General features: G+C 43.5%; 1 protein-coding gene across 1 annotated transcript in view; it reads right to left on the reverse strand.

Annotated features, from left to right (window-relative positions):
- The window catches only part of vwa5b1 (von Willebrand factor A domain containing 5B1), a 106,492-nt gene that overhangs the window by 27,417 nt on the left and 63,167 nt on the right, over window positions 1–15,908 (reverse strand). The window contains 3 exon segments of the mRNA XM_055659018.1: window positions 4,986–5,120; window positions 6,453–6,590; window positions 11,321–11,629. Coding sequence (XP_055514993.1) covers window positions 4,986–5,120; window positions 6,453–6,590; window positions 11,321–11,629 — 582 coding nt within the window.

The following is a 15,908-nucleotide window of genomic DNA, read 5'->3' on the forward strand; positions in this document are numbered from 1 at the left end:
ACTGGTTCTCCCCTATCCACGCTACTAGTTACATCCTCTAAAAATTCTATAAGATTCGTCAGACATGATTTACCTTTCGTAAATCCATGCTAACTTTGTCCAATGATTTCACCACTTTCCAAATGTGCTGCTATCCCATCTTTAATAACTGACTCTAGCAGTTTCCCCACTACCGATGTTAGACTAACTGGTCTGTAATTCCCCATTTTCTCTCTCCCTCCCTTCTTAAAAAGTGGGGTTACGTTTGCTACCCCCACCAATCCTCAGGAACTACTCCAGAATCTAAAGAGTTTTGAAAGATTATTACTAATGCATCCACTATTTCTGGAGTTACTTCCTTAAGTACTCTGGGATCTTGTCTGGCCCTGGGGATTTATCGGCCTTTAATCCATTCAATTTACCCAACACCACTTCCCGACTAACCTGGATTTCACTCAATTCCTCCAACTCCTTTGACCCGCGGTCCCCTGCTATTTCCGGCAGATTATTTATGTCTTCCTTAGTGAAGACGGAACCAAAGTAGTTATTCAATTGGTCCATCATATCCTTGTTCCCCATGATCAACTCACCTGTTTCTGACTGCAAGGAACCTACATTTGTTTTAACTAATCTCCCATTAGGCGATGGGAATTATCCAACTTAATGCTTTTCAAGAAACCCAACAGCACCTCCTTCTTGATCTCAAACTACACTAATATTAGTGCTTCCCACACTGCTCTCACTGTCCTCCATGTCCTCCTCAATGAATACAGATGTAGAGAACTCATTTGGTACCTCACCTACATTTTTAATCCCATGCATAAATTCCACTGTGCTGTTCATAAACATGGGGCACACAACTGATGCCTGGGTGTATACTGTGCATCGAATGAAGACACATCATCTTTTTAGCAATGCCTATGCTTGCATGCAACATATATTTTAGTTTAGTTTCGAGATACAGCAAGGAAACAGGCTCTTCGGCCTACCGAGTCCACGCCGACCAGCGATCCCCGCACATTAACACTACTCTACACACACTAGGGCCAATTTACACTTATACCAAGCCAATTAATCTACAAACCTGCACGTCTTTGGAGTGTGGGACGAATCCAAAGATCTCAGGGAAAACCCAGGCATTCACGGGGAGAACATGCAAACTCCGTTCAGACAGCACCCATAGAGAACAGAGCAAATTTTCAAAGATGTGTACCCCTGTTCAAGTCAAGTTTATTCGTCACATACACATACGAGATGTGCAGTGAAATGAAAAGTGGCAATGTAGTGAATCCAGTTATATTTACCAAACAACTAGGCAAAATAATTTTTCTGCCTAGAGTAATGTTGAAACCAAACCTACACTGGACGAATGATTGAAGGGTCTCGGTACCCGAAACATCACATTAAATGGTCTTCTCTAGGATGACTGCCTATTAATTTATTGTGTTCCATTCATTTTATTGTCATATTTATTCATATGACCAATTATAACAGGCCTGTAAAGCTACAACGAGTAGAAATTCCATTGTTAGTGTCAGGAAAATTTAGACTGCACACTTAAAAATGTGACTACACAAAAAGTGCAGGAAAAACTCAGATCAGTGCAGCAGCATCTGTGGACGGCAGAAGGAAAGAGGGGCAGAATGGGCCGAAACCCTGTCTTCAGACCCTTCTTTTCTTAAAAAATGTGCTCCAAATGACATCATGAGATCAATTCATTTTCCAGCTGCTGATTGCAAGTCCCTCCAATGCTGCAGAATCCAGTCTTCTAGAAGAAGAATGAAGCTGTTCTGCAGTGTCAATGGGGTATCCTTTGATTTTTATAGCCCAAATGAAATTCAGTAACTATAACCTCTATAGAACATTGCGTGAATTCCGTCCGGTACCTTCTGTTCTTCAATTAAATGGTTCTGGTTATCTAGGCTGACTACATTAATTTACTCTGTTTATCATGGCCAGCATATAGGACTTCATATGGTGGTGTTTACAGAACAGGCCTGTAAAGCTACAAACGAGGGCTCTTGTGAACGTGTTCTATCGCCGAGCATTTGTAGACATTTGAACACACTTATTTTGTTTTGAATTAAGGAAAGTGCATAGGAAAATGCTACATCAGCCCACAATGTCCATACGGCAGAGAACAAACGTTAAACTAATGGCCTCCCCCTGTCTTTCTGTCTTCCATTTCTTATACTTGTGCCTGCCAAACGACATCATAGAAAATAGAAACTAGGTGCAGGAGAAAGATTTTGGCCCATCAATTGTGAATCATGGAATGATCTGTCCAGAAGGCAGTGGAGGCCTGTTCCTGCTTTTTCCCAAGATCCTTTATATGGCGTTTAGGGCCAACGGAGCAAGGGATCTAACTCTCTCTTGAAAACAGGAACAGTGAATTGGTTTGGTCCACTACTTTCTGTGAGGAAGGACATTATTGCCACAGAGGGAGTGCAGAGAAGGTTCTCTGGCTGAACACCTGGGATCAACTCTGTCTTATGCCAGCAGATAGACTTCAAATTGGTTTTGTACTCTCTAGAATTTATAGAACAGAGAGGGGATCTTATAGGAAAGGCCTCTACAAAACGTGACCTCTGGAGGAGCATGAGGCAGTAGACTTGTTCCCGATTTTGGGGAAGTACAAGACAGGGGTCACATAGCTACAACATACAGGGGGACAATCCTCCAAAACCCGAACATGAGAAAGAAAACTATTCTCTCTTCCTGAGAGTGATGAATCTCCCTGGAACTCCCTGCCACAGAATAAAGGGTAGGCCATTTAAGACTGAGATGTGGAGAAACATTTTCACCCAGAGAGTTGTGAATCTGTGGAATTCTCTGTCACAGAAGGCAGTGGAGGCCAATTCACTGGATGTTTTCAAAAGAGAGTTAGATATGGCTCTTAGGGCCAACTGAATCAAGGGATATGGGGAGAAAGCAAGAACAGGGTACTGATTTAGGGATGATGAGCCATGATCGTATTGAATGGCAGTGCCGGCACGGAGGGCCGAATGGCCTACTCCTGCACCTATTTTCTATGTTTCTATGTCCATGTGCCTGTCTAAAGGTCTATTAAATGCCATCATTATATTTGCCTCCACCACCCCTGGCAGTGCATTCCAGGCACCCACCACTCTGTGTAAAATACTTGCCCCACTCAATTCATTTAAACTTTGCCCCTCTCACCATAAAGTTATGCTCTCTAGTCTTTTTCTATTTCATTGTTAGTATTGGCTTCTGTTGATTCATTGGGTCCCATTCATCAGCGTTCAGTAATTCCTGGTGAAATAATAAGATCACCCAAGGTTATAGCCTCATTCAGAGTGATGTGATGGGATTAGTTTTTGTATATTCTGCACATTCTGTTCATCAACTCTGAAAACCAGATCAATGAAAATACTTAGAATGATTCTGATCCTGTATTAAACTGATCAATGCCGAGCTGTTTTTGAAGATGCTCATAATATCTTCCGTGAAAATGTCTTTTGAAAGAAACAAAAACCCTTCAATCTTAAAATCAATCTCGCACTGAATACCCCACTGATTTTCTAATATTGTGCTTTCTCTTTTCACCCTGAGCTCGTCTCTGTGGCTCCCATGACTTAGTACAAAACACAGGCAAAATCATTTTAAGGCCACTGTAATTAAATATTGAATAGTGGATATGAGTATCATATGAATGAGAAGACCCACACCACCAGGTTCAGGAACAGTTAATTTCCTGCAACCATCAGGTTCTTGAACTGACCTGCACAACCCTAATCCTGCCTCGACAAAAGAACACTACGGACCACCTTTTGCACTACCATAGACTTATGTTTTTCTAATTGTGTTTTAGATAAATGTCTTACAACGCTAGTGACATGGGTTCGATCCCCACTACGGGTGCTGTCTGTACGGATTTTGTACCTTCTCCCCGTGACCTGCATGGGTTTTCTCCGGGTGCTCCGATTTCCTCCCATGCTCCAAAGACGTACAAGTTTGTAGGCTGATTGGCTTGGTAAAATTGTAAAGTGGCCCTAGTGTATGTAGGATAGTGTTAGGGTGCGGGTGCTGGATGCTAGTCGGCACAGACCCGATCGGCCGAAGTGCCTGTTTCCATGCTGATTCTCTAAACTAAACTAAACTACACTAAACTTTAGGCCCTTCAGCCCAAATTGTCAATGCAGGTAAGATGCCCCATATGGGCTAGTCACAATTTGTCTGTGTTTGACCCGTATCCCTTAAAATTTCCAATCCAGTCATTTTTGCTTTTTACTCTCTTATGGAATTTATGTTTAATATATGTATAATTTATACATAATTGATGTTTTTTGTGTCTTGTCCGAGTCTCTGTGCCTGTGATGCTGCTGCAAACAGGATTTTTAACTGTGCTTGTGTGTGTGGCAATGAACTTGACTTGACTTGACCTGAGTGTGTGTTTGGTTACAAACGATGCTAGTTTTTAAATAACCGGATGGAGAGTTCACAGTTAATGTTTTTCTACGAATGGCCCAACCAATTCAATTACTCGTCTTCTCAGTTTTCACTGGAGTGTTGGAGGCGGAGTGAGGCATGATAGTAGTGAGTAAGAGGCATGGACAGGGTAAACAGTCAGAACCTTTTTTTCCCAGGGTGGAGATGTCAGTGCATTGAGGGCGTAGCTATGTTGAGAGGAATAAGGTTTAAAGGAGGTGTCCAGGGCAATTATTAGTGGTGGTTGCCTGGACCATGTAACCAGGGATGGTGGTGTAAGCAGATATGATAGTAGCAATTAAGAGGCTTTTAAACAGGTACACGGAGATGCAGTGAATAGAAGGATATGGATCCCGTGCAGGCAGAGGAGATTAGTTTAACCTGAGATCGTATTTAGCAAAGACATTGTGGGCCGAAGGTCCTGTTCCTATGCTATACTGTTCTATGTTCTAATTCTACATGGACATGGTGGGCCAAATGGCCTGTTTTCATACAGCAGAATGGTGCAGCCACACTATGATTGCAACAGTGAAACGATAAATATCTAAGGGCCTTACTGGGAATGGATAGGGCATCTTCTGCTCCATCAGATCCGTATTCGGACTGTGAGTGACCAAGTCCAGCGGAATAACCTCGGTGCCTCCGGCTTCCTGAATGTGACCTCCTGTAGTTGCTCAGCTTTGATCCCACAGCTGCTGAAAGAATGAGAATAGAACTGGTCAAAAGTAGTTAAGTTTAACTTATTATTGTCACGTGCACAGAGGTGCGGTGAAAAGCTTTTTGTTGTGTGCAATCCAGTCAGCGGAAATACTACACATGATTACAATCAAGCCGTCCACAGTGTGCAGATACAGGATAAAGGGTATAACATTTAATACAAGATAAACAATAAAGTCTGATTAATGATAGTTCAAAGGTCTTCACTGAGGTAGATGGGAGGCCAGGACTGCTATCTAACTGGTGAGAAGACGGTTCAGTTGCCTGATAACAGCTGGGCAGAAACTGGGTAGTAGTGTTCAATTGTCCCTCATTACCCTTTTATCCCCCCTTCCCCCTCCTCCCTGTTCCTTTCCACCCATATCCATCCCTCTCTTCTTATCTGACACTATTTTGTCTCTCTTTCACATCAGGACTTTGTCACTTACTCCACCCATCTGGCAATAAAAAGCCTCCTCATCAGAATCCATCGATCACTTGCCAGTTATTCCTGATGAACCACAATAGCATGTTTCTGTCTGTTTCATCTGAACATCTCAATCAGTGGTTAAACACAGCTTTCAACGTGTGTTTGATTTTATTCCATTCGTCCACCCAATATGAACACAGTTCACTGAGAAGGCAGCTGAGAAACAAAATCTTCCATCTTCCAGAGCTCATTTAGCAAGGTTTTGAACTTGTCTGTGGCCAATGATATTATTTCAGGGGGATGCAAACTGTTAACATGGGAATGTCTGGAAATTGGATGAATTTCTTTTTGTGGACTGCTACCATTATCTCCTAAGCATGGTGGTGCAGCGGTAGTGTTGCTGCTTTACAGCGCTGGCAGCGCCAGAGACCCGGGTTCAATCCTGACCACAGATGCTGTCTGTAGGGAGCTTGTACGTTCTCCCCGTGACCTGTACGTCTTTGGGGTGTAGGAGGAAACCGAAGATCTTGGTTTTCTCCGAGATCTTCGGTTTCCTCTCACACTCCAAAGACGTACATGTCTCGGGGAGAACCTGCAAACCTGTACGTCTTTGGAGATTTTCTCAGAGATCTTCGGTTTCCTCCCACATTCCAAAGACGTACAGGTTTGCAGGTTAATTGGCTTGGTATGAATGTAAAATTGTCCCTAGTGCATGTAGGGTGGTGTTAATGTGCAGGGAATGCTGGTCGGTGTGGACTCTGTGGGCCGAAGGGCCATTTTCCGCGCTGTATCCCAAAACATAAACTAAACACAAACCTTGTGGACTTGAATATTCAAATTCATATCAAGATCGAAGACTTAGTCGAAATTAATTCAGAATAGCACTCCACTACAGTACCTGAATTTGCATACTCTATGATGTTCGGCAGGTATTCTTTGTTGTCAACGTACACAGGGACAAAAGCTGTGTACTTGCTGATGATATTACATGCTCTGCTGGTTTGAATCGCATTCAACTGGTGTCTCCTTCCAGAACCTGCAATCCAAAGGTAACAATAAAATGCACATTTGGTTGTCTGGGTTTTGATGAGCTGGCAAGATCATTGGTGAGAAATATGCAAATATTTTTCACAACCACAGACACTCTGGTCTTTATGTAACATTCACAGAAAAGAAAGTTTATTAATGACAAATCATAAACTCTCTCCATAGCAACATCCTTGGGATAGTTTAGAGCTTGGAGATCCAGCGTGGAAACAGACCCTTCAGTCCAGCGAGTCCATGCTGACCATCGATCACACATTCACACTAGTTCTATGTTATTCCACTGCCTTTAACATAGTGACCTCACCACCCTTAACCACTCCCCTTATTAGGTGTATAATTGCATGTTCCCTCCCTGGGGTCTCTCTCTCTAGCTCCAGTGACAGACCACGTACAGCTAGTATAGCAATTATGTGAACAGTTAATAAAAGCTACAGTTAAGACAATGTGTTGTTGAGACTTCTTTACAGTCATCCACTCCCTACACACAAAGGGCAATTTTACAGAGGTCAATTAACTTACAAACCCGCACATCTTTGGGATGTGAGTGGAAACCTACATGGTTACAGGGAGAACGGGCAAACTCCACAGAGACACCACCCGAGGTCAGGATCAAACTCGGGTCTCCGGGGCTGAAAGGCAGTAGCTCCACCGCGAGGCCATTGTGCCACCATAAATATCATTTAAATTTTATTTCAATAACACTGTGACCAGCATCCAAGAAAGGAGAGTGATAGAAGCATAAAAAATATAGGTAAGGTAGACAGACTGGACCTTTCAGGATGATGTGACCACACACTCAATGGCTCTGAGCTGCAGGGAGAGGTTGTGCAGGCTGGGACTTTATTCCTTGCAGTCCAGGAGGCTGAGGGGTGATATTAAGGAGGTGTATAAAATCATGAGGAGAATAGATAGGGTGAATGCACACTTTTCCCAGGGTAAGGGAATCAAGAACTAGGTTTAAAGTGAGAGTAGAAAGATTTAATAAGAACCTGAGGGATAACTTTTTCACTCAGAGGGTGGTGGGTGTATTGAATGATCTGTGAGAGGACGTCGTTGAGATGGATACAGTAAGAACATTTGAAAGACATTTAGACACCTATGTGGATAGGCAAGGCTTAAAGGGATATGGGTCAAACGGCAAACGGGACGACAGTAGCTTCTATGGAGCATCTTGGTCAACTCGGACAAGTTGGGCTGAACGAGCTTTTACTGTGCTGTGTGACATGTCCAGGACATCACGGTGGCGCAGCGGTAGAGTTGCTGCCTTACAGGTCCAGAGACCCGGGTTAGGTCCTGACTACGGGCGCTGTCTGTACGAAGTTTGTACGTTCACCCTGTGGCCGCGTGGGTTTTCTCTGGGTGCTCCGATTTCCTCCCACGCTCCAAAGACATACAGGTTTGAAGGTTAATTGGCTTTGGTAAAAATTGTAAATGATTCCCTAGTGTGCAGGATAGGACTGGTGTATGGGGATTGCTGATTGGCGCGGACTTGGTGGGTTGAGGGGCCTGTTTCTGCGCTGGATCTCTAAACTAAACTTGACTAAACTCTCAGATGCAGGATGATATTGGACAAAAGAAATGACAAAACAAATTATTAGCAATTCGAGTGGACGTTCTGTATAAATGTCTATTGAAGGCAGAGTGGCTCCTCAGAGAACAGTAACATGATTATGGACAAGCAATAAGGTTTTATGAAAGGTCGAGAGAGTTATTTTGATAAAGTCAAAGGGACTGTACATATAAAGAAGCATTAGATTAAACACATGGATCATATTGAGGGATTTCAAAACATATTTGCCCAAATATTCCCAGTTTAGGCATGGAGCATGGAATGGAAGGGAACATATGGCTGGAATATTTCTCTATAACAGTTCCAGAAATGAGAGAGTTTAGCAGCAAGATCAGACTGGACAAGCTGGGGTGTTCTCTTTAGAACATGGGAGGTTTGAAGCCTAATATGAGATCATGACAGTCGTAGACAGGGAGAGGCTATTCACATGGTTGAAGGCAGTGCAGTTTTTATGCTGGTATGGGACACTGACACTTTTAACAAGCAAAACATGATTATTTTGTTTTTGGCTATGTGACATTAACCATGCAAACCGCCACCTTTGTGTCTACAAACAAAAATGCTAGTTTAAGCACAAAGTGGTAAATTTATAGTTTCGGGCAAAACATATAAGGGGTGGCACAGTGGCACAGCAGTGGAGTTGCTGCCTTACAGCACCAGAGACCCGACTTCGATCCTGACTCCGGATGCTGTCTGTATGGAGTTTGTACGTTCTCCCTGTGACCACATGGGTTTTTTCCGGTTGCTTTGGTTTCCTCCCACGCTCCAAAGACATGCAAGTTTGTAGGTTAATTATCTTCTGTAAATTGTCCCTAGAGTGTAGGATAGAACAAGCATGCGGGTGATGGCTGGTCGGAACGGACTCGGTGGACCAAAGGGCCTGTTTCCATGCTATATCCCTAAATAAACTAAACTAATATAAGGTGGATGTGAGGAAAGGTTTGTTCAAAGCAGGGAGTGGCCGTACAATCAGGAACTCTATGCCTGTAGATAGACACAAAAAGCTGGAGTAACTCAGTGGGACAGGCAGCATCTCTGGAAGGAAGAAATTGGTGATGTTTTAAGTCAAGACCCTTCTTCAGACACATTTCCCTGCCTGTAGGTATGGTTGGAGACAATCAATTAATTAATGGGGAGCCACAAGGAACTGCATATGCTGGAATCTTGAGCAAAATACAAAGTGCTGGAGGAACTCAGTACGTCAGGGATCGGTTGACAGCAGCTGTGGAGGGAATGCATTGACAGTGAAAAGGGCTGTTGGAATGCCAGAAAAAAAGGAATTGATGGAAACATTTCAGGGGTCTGCCAGGAAATGAATCTCCTGTGTTAAATAATTTGTTGTAGAAATTGGTTGGGTGTAGGAAGCAAAGGAAAAGGGAGTAGAGGAACGTCTTTTAGTTTGAAAAGCAGAAATAAGTGGCATTTCCTAGACATTAATTGATCGTCGGGCTCCAGTTATGCATTTTGTACAGACAGGTGTAACGCTGAAACACAAAGAGGCCATAGTTAAAATGGAACAGAAAATGTCTGAAATATACACTGTGTCAGGAAAGAACAAGATAGTATTTTGTGTGCTCTGACAACTGGTTACACTGGCAACACTGATTTAATTTCCCCAAGATGCTGGCTGGATGGTTGCTGGTTTACATTTTATGAATGAATGATGAAGTCGGCTTCATAACCGCAGGTGACAAATGCATAGCTGATAACCACGTGTAGACGACATTATCAAACCTGCATTGGAACTGATATTGATTTATTATTGTCATGTGCATCAAGGAAAAGCTTTTGTTTATGTGATACTCAATTAAATCTGATCATGCTATATATGCGTACAATAGGGCTCAGTTTCAGTTTAGTTTATTGTCACGTGTACCGAGGTGCAGTGAAAAGCTTTACACGGCCATACACAAGTATAACAAAGAGAAAAATACCCCAGTGTAGGATATAGTGTTTCAACATTACAACGTTACAGTTACAGTGAAAAAGCACTACTATTCCTCTGTTTAGTCTTGTCTAGTCTAGTCCAGTTTAGTTTAGTTTAATTCAGATTAGTACAGTTTAGTTGAATTTAGAGATACGGTCGACCCATTAACTCCACGCCGACCAATGATCACATACAATAGTTCTATCCTTCACACTAGGAACGATTTACAGAAGCCAATTAACCTACGAACCTGCGCATCTCTGGAATGTGGGAGGAAACCGGAGCACCCAGAGGAAGGCCCATGCGGTCACGGGGAGAATGTCCAAACTCCGTACAGACAGCACCTGTAGTCAGGTTTGAACCCGTGTCTCTGGCGCTGTGAGGCAGCAAGACTACTGGTGCGCCATTGTACAGCTTATAAATGTTCAAGTCACAAATTTTCACTGCATTGCCATCGACTCACGGTCCTATATGATTTCAGTTTATAACTATTTTTTCATCATCAATAATAGAGTTGCTTTCTCCACCCATAAAAACATGCAGTTGCCAATGTATCAATGATGCATTGTGACCAGTATTTGCAGCTTTTGCTCAACTCTTTGCTAAATCAAAAAAACTTTTGCATTCCCTCTCAGATTATCAACTCTCCACAAACACACGCATTTGGAGTACGGTAAGCAAATTTGGGCCCCATATCTAAGGAAGGACGTGCTGGCCCTGGAGAGGGTCCAGAGGAGGTTTATAAGAATGATTCTAGGAATGAGTGGGTTAGCACATGAAGAGCGTTTGACAGCACTGGGCCTGTACTCGCTGGAGTTTAGAAGGTTGAGGGGGGACCTCATTGAAACTTACAGAATAATGAAAGGCATAGATAGAGTGGATGTGGAAAGGATGTTTCCACTGGAGGGAGAGTCTAGCCTCAAAATTAAAGGGCGCTCTTTTAGAAAGGAGGTGAGGAGGAACTTATTTAGTCAGACGGTGGTTAATCTGTGGAACTCATTGCCACAGAGAGCTGTGGAAACTGTCAGTGGATATTTTTAAGGTACAGATAAACAAATTCTTGATTTAAACGGATGTCAAGGGTTATGGGGAGAAGGCAGGAAAATGGGATTAGGAGGCAGAAATCAGATTGAATGGCGGAGTAGACTCCAGGAGCCGAATGGCCTAATTCTAATCCTATAACTTGTGAATTTGTGAACACACAAGTCCTGAACGAACTTACCATATTCTATCTCGTGTTCCTTCTCCGCCATTTGCTCAAAGTCTCGAATGAGGGACCTGGCTGCCAGTTGGTGGATCGTTTCATTCCACACATCTTCCTGCTGCGTCTTGCAGTTTGCTCTGTGGTAAAGAAGGGACTGAAGATCGAACGTGACTTCCCACTGAGTGATCTTACCGCAGAGCAACCCAGAAATGACTGCCTTGCAGTCGAGCCTGTGCTGTTGGCTGCCCGTGGTGCAACTCAGAGGCTGCTCCGGGAACTCAAAGGATGATTCGTCCTCAAGAGTCGACGATCGATGGTGAAAACATCCTGAAACATCAGACCCAACATTATTCCAGCATTAGTTCTTCATAAGTTTGTTCATAACATGCAAGTAACTTCATGGATATGCCACACTGTAGAACCATACAGAACAGTACAGCACAGGAACAGGCCCTTTGGCCCAGAATGTCCATGTGGAACATGATGCCAGATTAAACTAATCTCCTCTGCCTACACGTGATCCATGTCGCACTATACCCTGCACATACACGGTTCTGCATTCTATATTCTGTTAGCAAGACAAAACTTGTAAAATGGCTTTGGTTAACACATCAATTCTTGCAGTCATTTTATATCAAGAGCATTCCATCATAGGCACTACCCGACATACCTAAACATACTCTTACATAAACAAGTAGTTTCAGTTTTAGTTTAGTTTCGAGATACAGCACAAAAACAGGCCCATTGGTCCACCGAGTCTGTAGCGACCAGCTATCACCCCGTGCACTAGGAAAGAAGCTTGAAAGGACATTGCTGGTATTCGATAACTGCCTGCAGACTATTTCACTATAAATCAGAACATTAACAATCCCCCAGGCAATGGGAGAAATACCAGCTATCCTCCCCACTGCATCAGTCTGAAGAAGGATCCCAACCCGAAACGCCATCTGTCCAATTTCTCCCAACAGATGCTGCCTGACCCACTGCGTCCCTCAAAAACGTTGATTTTTACTTCACATTCCAGCATCTGCATCCTGTTGAGGTTTCCATAATACAAGCTTGTTGGCACGAGAGTATCCTGGGACAATTAGCCCACTGATCTTCAGTTCGTACAGCTGGACAGCTTGCCCATGTGCTGTCTTCTCTGGTCAATTAACGGCCCAGTGTGGTTGGAGACAATTGAGCAGCGAGGCAGCACGGTGACACAGCGGTCGAGTTGCTGCCTTGCAGTGCCGGGAACACAGGTTCAATCCTGACTACGGGTGCTTGTCTGTACGTGATCTGCGTAGGTGTTCTCCGGGATATCCGGTTTCCTCCAACACTCCAAAGTCGTATACAGGTTTGTACATTAATGGTAGACAAAAGTGCTGGAGAAACTCAACGGGTGCGGCAGCATCTATGGAGCGAAGGAAATAGGCAACGTTTTGGGCCGAAACCTTCCAGGGTTTCGGCCCGAAACGTTGCCTATTTCCTTCGCTCAACAGATGCTGCCGCACCCGCTGAGTTTCTCCAACACTTTTGTCTACCTTCGATTTTCCAGCATCTGCAGTTCCTTCTTAAACATCTTGTACATTAATGGGTTTGGTATAATTGTAAAATGTCCTTAGTGTGTGTAGGATTGTGTTAGAGTGTGGGGATCGCTGGGCAGCGTTGACTCGGTGAGCCAAAGGGCCTGTTTCCACGCTGTATCTATAAACTAAGCTGAATTGGATCTGACGCCCTCTCAGGAGTAGCGTGCCATAGCTCCGACTGGCCTTAGTCAAGCCCATGATGTGAGATTGAGCAGCTCCCAATTAATTTCTGACCACTCACTTACTGCTCCCCATTTGATGCATGTGTGAGATTGGCCTGTTGGGTTCGTTGTGACAACTAATGTCCAGTTCCAAAATGGAAAAATAACGTTACATGAAATCCGTAAGAGTTCATGGATCATTTTGGGCCATCACCAACAAAACTGACATTTTATTAAATACCCAAAGGAGCATTTTAATTCTGAATTTGTGGGTTTTTTGCTTTTTTTTTAAAGAATGCATTGTTGTTAATTACAGTATTAACAAATTTATTCCAAGTGTCAACTATGGATGGAAGCTTTGTTCCTCGATTCTACACAAAGCCAGCTCCATTTGTCATAGAGGCAGAAGAATGTTGGCGGGGTCTAATTAGTATTCACTCTGCTGATTGCAGAAGGCTATTCATAATTGACATGCTTGAACAGATGCCCATTCATTAATGCCTTAATGCCTACGCTCCACATGCCCCTACAGAGTTAAAGATGGATATTAAAACTTATAAGTAGTATATGAATAATGAATTGGTAATACGTGCTGGGTGTGTGCAAACTGAATGCTACCCACTTTTCAAAATTGTGAGGCATTCACCAGAGATGTCAGGTTAGCTTCAGAGCCAGCGAAGATATTTCATCTCAAGATTTTCTTCTCTGTAGTTCTGTTCTTCAGATTAATTTTTAATTTTTTAAAACCAAATTAAAATCCTGTCGGATTTTTTTTCGCGTACAACAGTCAATGTAATGTGAGACTTCAGACAGGAAAATTACTTTGCAGTTCATTGCATCAGCTAACCTTTCATCATGCCACCTGAGCCCAGTTGATCTTCAGAAACTGCTGCTGGGCTTTGGGATGTGGAGAGCCAGCACGATGGGTTCTCAACATCTAGGTAAGTCTGGAGTTGCAACCTGACTCAGGCACAGCAGTAGACTTGGTGCCTCACAGCACCAGAGTCCCCAGTTCGATCCTGACATTGGATGCTGTCTGTATGGGGTTGGTACATTCTCACTGTTTTTAGTTTTAGAGATACAAGGTGGAAACAGGCCCTTCGGCCCACCGGGTCTGTGCCGACCAACGGTCCCTGTGCATTAACACCATCCTACACACACTAGGGACAATTTTTACATTTCCCAAGCCAATTAACCTACAAACCTGTACGTCTCTGGAGAGGAAAGGAGCCGGGTGACAGATGGGTGGGAGGTAGTGAGAGAAATGGGTGTACATTAGGAGGGTGCAGGAAGAGAGAAGTTTGAAGCAGGTGAAAGGGACATGGTAATTGGGAGATAGTGCAAGAAACAGGTGCGCACTTGGTGGCTCATATAAAGGATTCATTTAAAAAGAGGCCAGACTTATAAGAGGAGTTCTGGATTACACAATAACAAGTCTGTAGAAGTAAGAAACTGCAGATGCTGGTTTACCAAAATTACGACACAAAGTGCTGGAGGAACTCAGTGGGTCAGGCGGCATCTCTGGAGAACATGGATATGTAATGTTTGGGTCGGGCCTCTTCAGGCTGATTTTCGGCTGGGGGGGGGGGAAGAAGAAGTTGGAAGAAAGTGGGGGCAGAACAAAGCCTGGCAGGATTTTGCCCGACCTGGATTTGCACCTATTTCTTCCCCCCCTTTCCACCTACATTCCTCCCCCAAGCTTCACAATTCCCAACTCTTCAATCCTTTTGTCTCACACCTTTTGGCTTTTCATCTTTGCCCATTGTCCAACCATCTGCCTGTCAACCCCCCCCCCTTCACCCCTTCACCCCCACAATCAGCCTGAAGTGGTGTCCCGACCTGAAACATCTACTCAAGAATCAAGTGTTTTATTGTCATATGTCCCAGATAGACCAATGAAATTCTTAAATGCAGCAGCACATCAGAATATGTAAACACTCTGTAAAAATATAATAAAGGAGAAAAATAGGTCAGTGTGTGCATAAATATACATATTATATATGCGTGTGTGTAGGGAAGGAACTTGGTGGGCCGAAGGGCCTGTTTCTGTGCTGTATCTCTAAACTAAACTAAACCACTGCCTGTATCGGAAGGAACTGCAGATGCTGGTTTACACCGAAGATAGACCCCAAATGCTGCAGTGACTCAGCAAGCAGGCAGCATCACTGGAGAGAAGAAATGGGTGACTCAAATTGTCTTGGCCTGAAACTCCACCCATTCCTTCTCTCCAGAGGTGCTGCCTATCCCTCTGAGTCATTCCAGCATGTTGTGTGTGTATGTATATATATATATATATATATAATACACACACACACACACACACACATATATAAAGATACACATAAAGATACACATAAAAACAAGCAAACAATAATAGTGAAAAAAGACAAAACCAATGCCCCCAAGTCCATGTAGTTCAGAGCTTATATCGAGGCTGCAGAACCAATCCATGATCCTCAGAAAGCAAGTCTTTGTTTAATAAAGTGAATTAGAGGGAACCACTGGGAAACCTGCTTGTCTGTGAGCGTTTGGATGAATTCATTGCAGGATGCCGTGTGCACTTTCATTATTGCAAACAATTGTTCTTAGCAACAAAGGACTCCGTGCGGAGAATCGAATTAGTTCCTCGGTGCAAGTTTTGTACGCTGCATGGGTTTAATGAGATATGTCTCTGTAAGCACACTCATCACTGACAGCCACTAGACAGGGGGACTGGAGGAGATCCCTGATTTATTGTGGTTATAAAGTCCAGCCATTGTTTCTGCTCCACTGTTTGTGCAGCCGTTCAGGGAACAAGAACAAAAGATTTCCAATCAACCAGTACACCCGGAGTTGCCATGAAATGACGCAGAAACTGCAGACAGCTAGCAACTG

Source organism: Leucoraja erinacea, chromosome 30 (assembly GCF_028641065.1).
Source record: "Leucoraja erinacea ecotype New England chromosome 30, Leri_hhj_1, whole genome shotgun sequence".
In the NCBI taxonomy this organism is placed as follows: Eukaryota; Metazoa; Chordata; class Chondrichthyes; order Rajiformes; family Rajidae; genus Leucoraja; species Leucoraja erinaceus.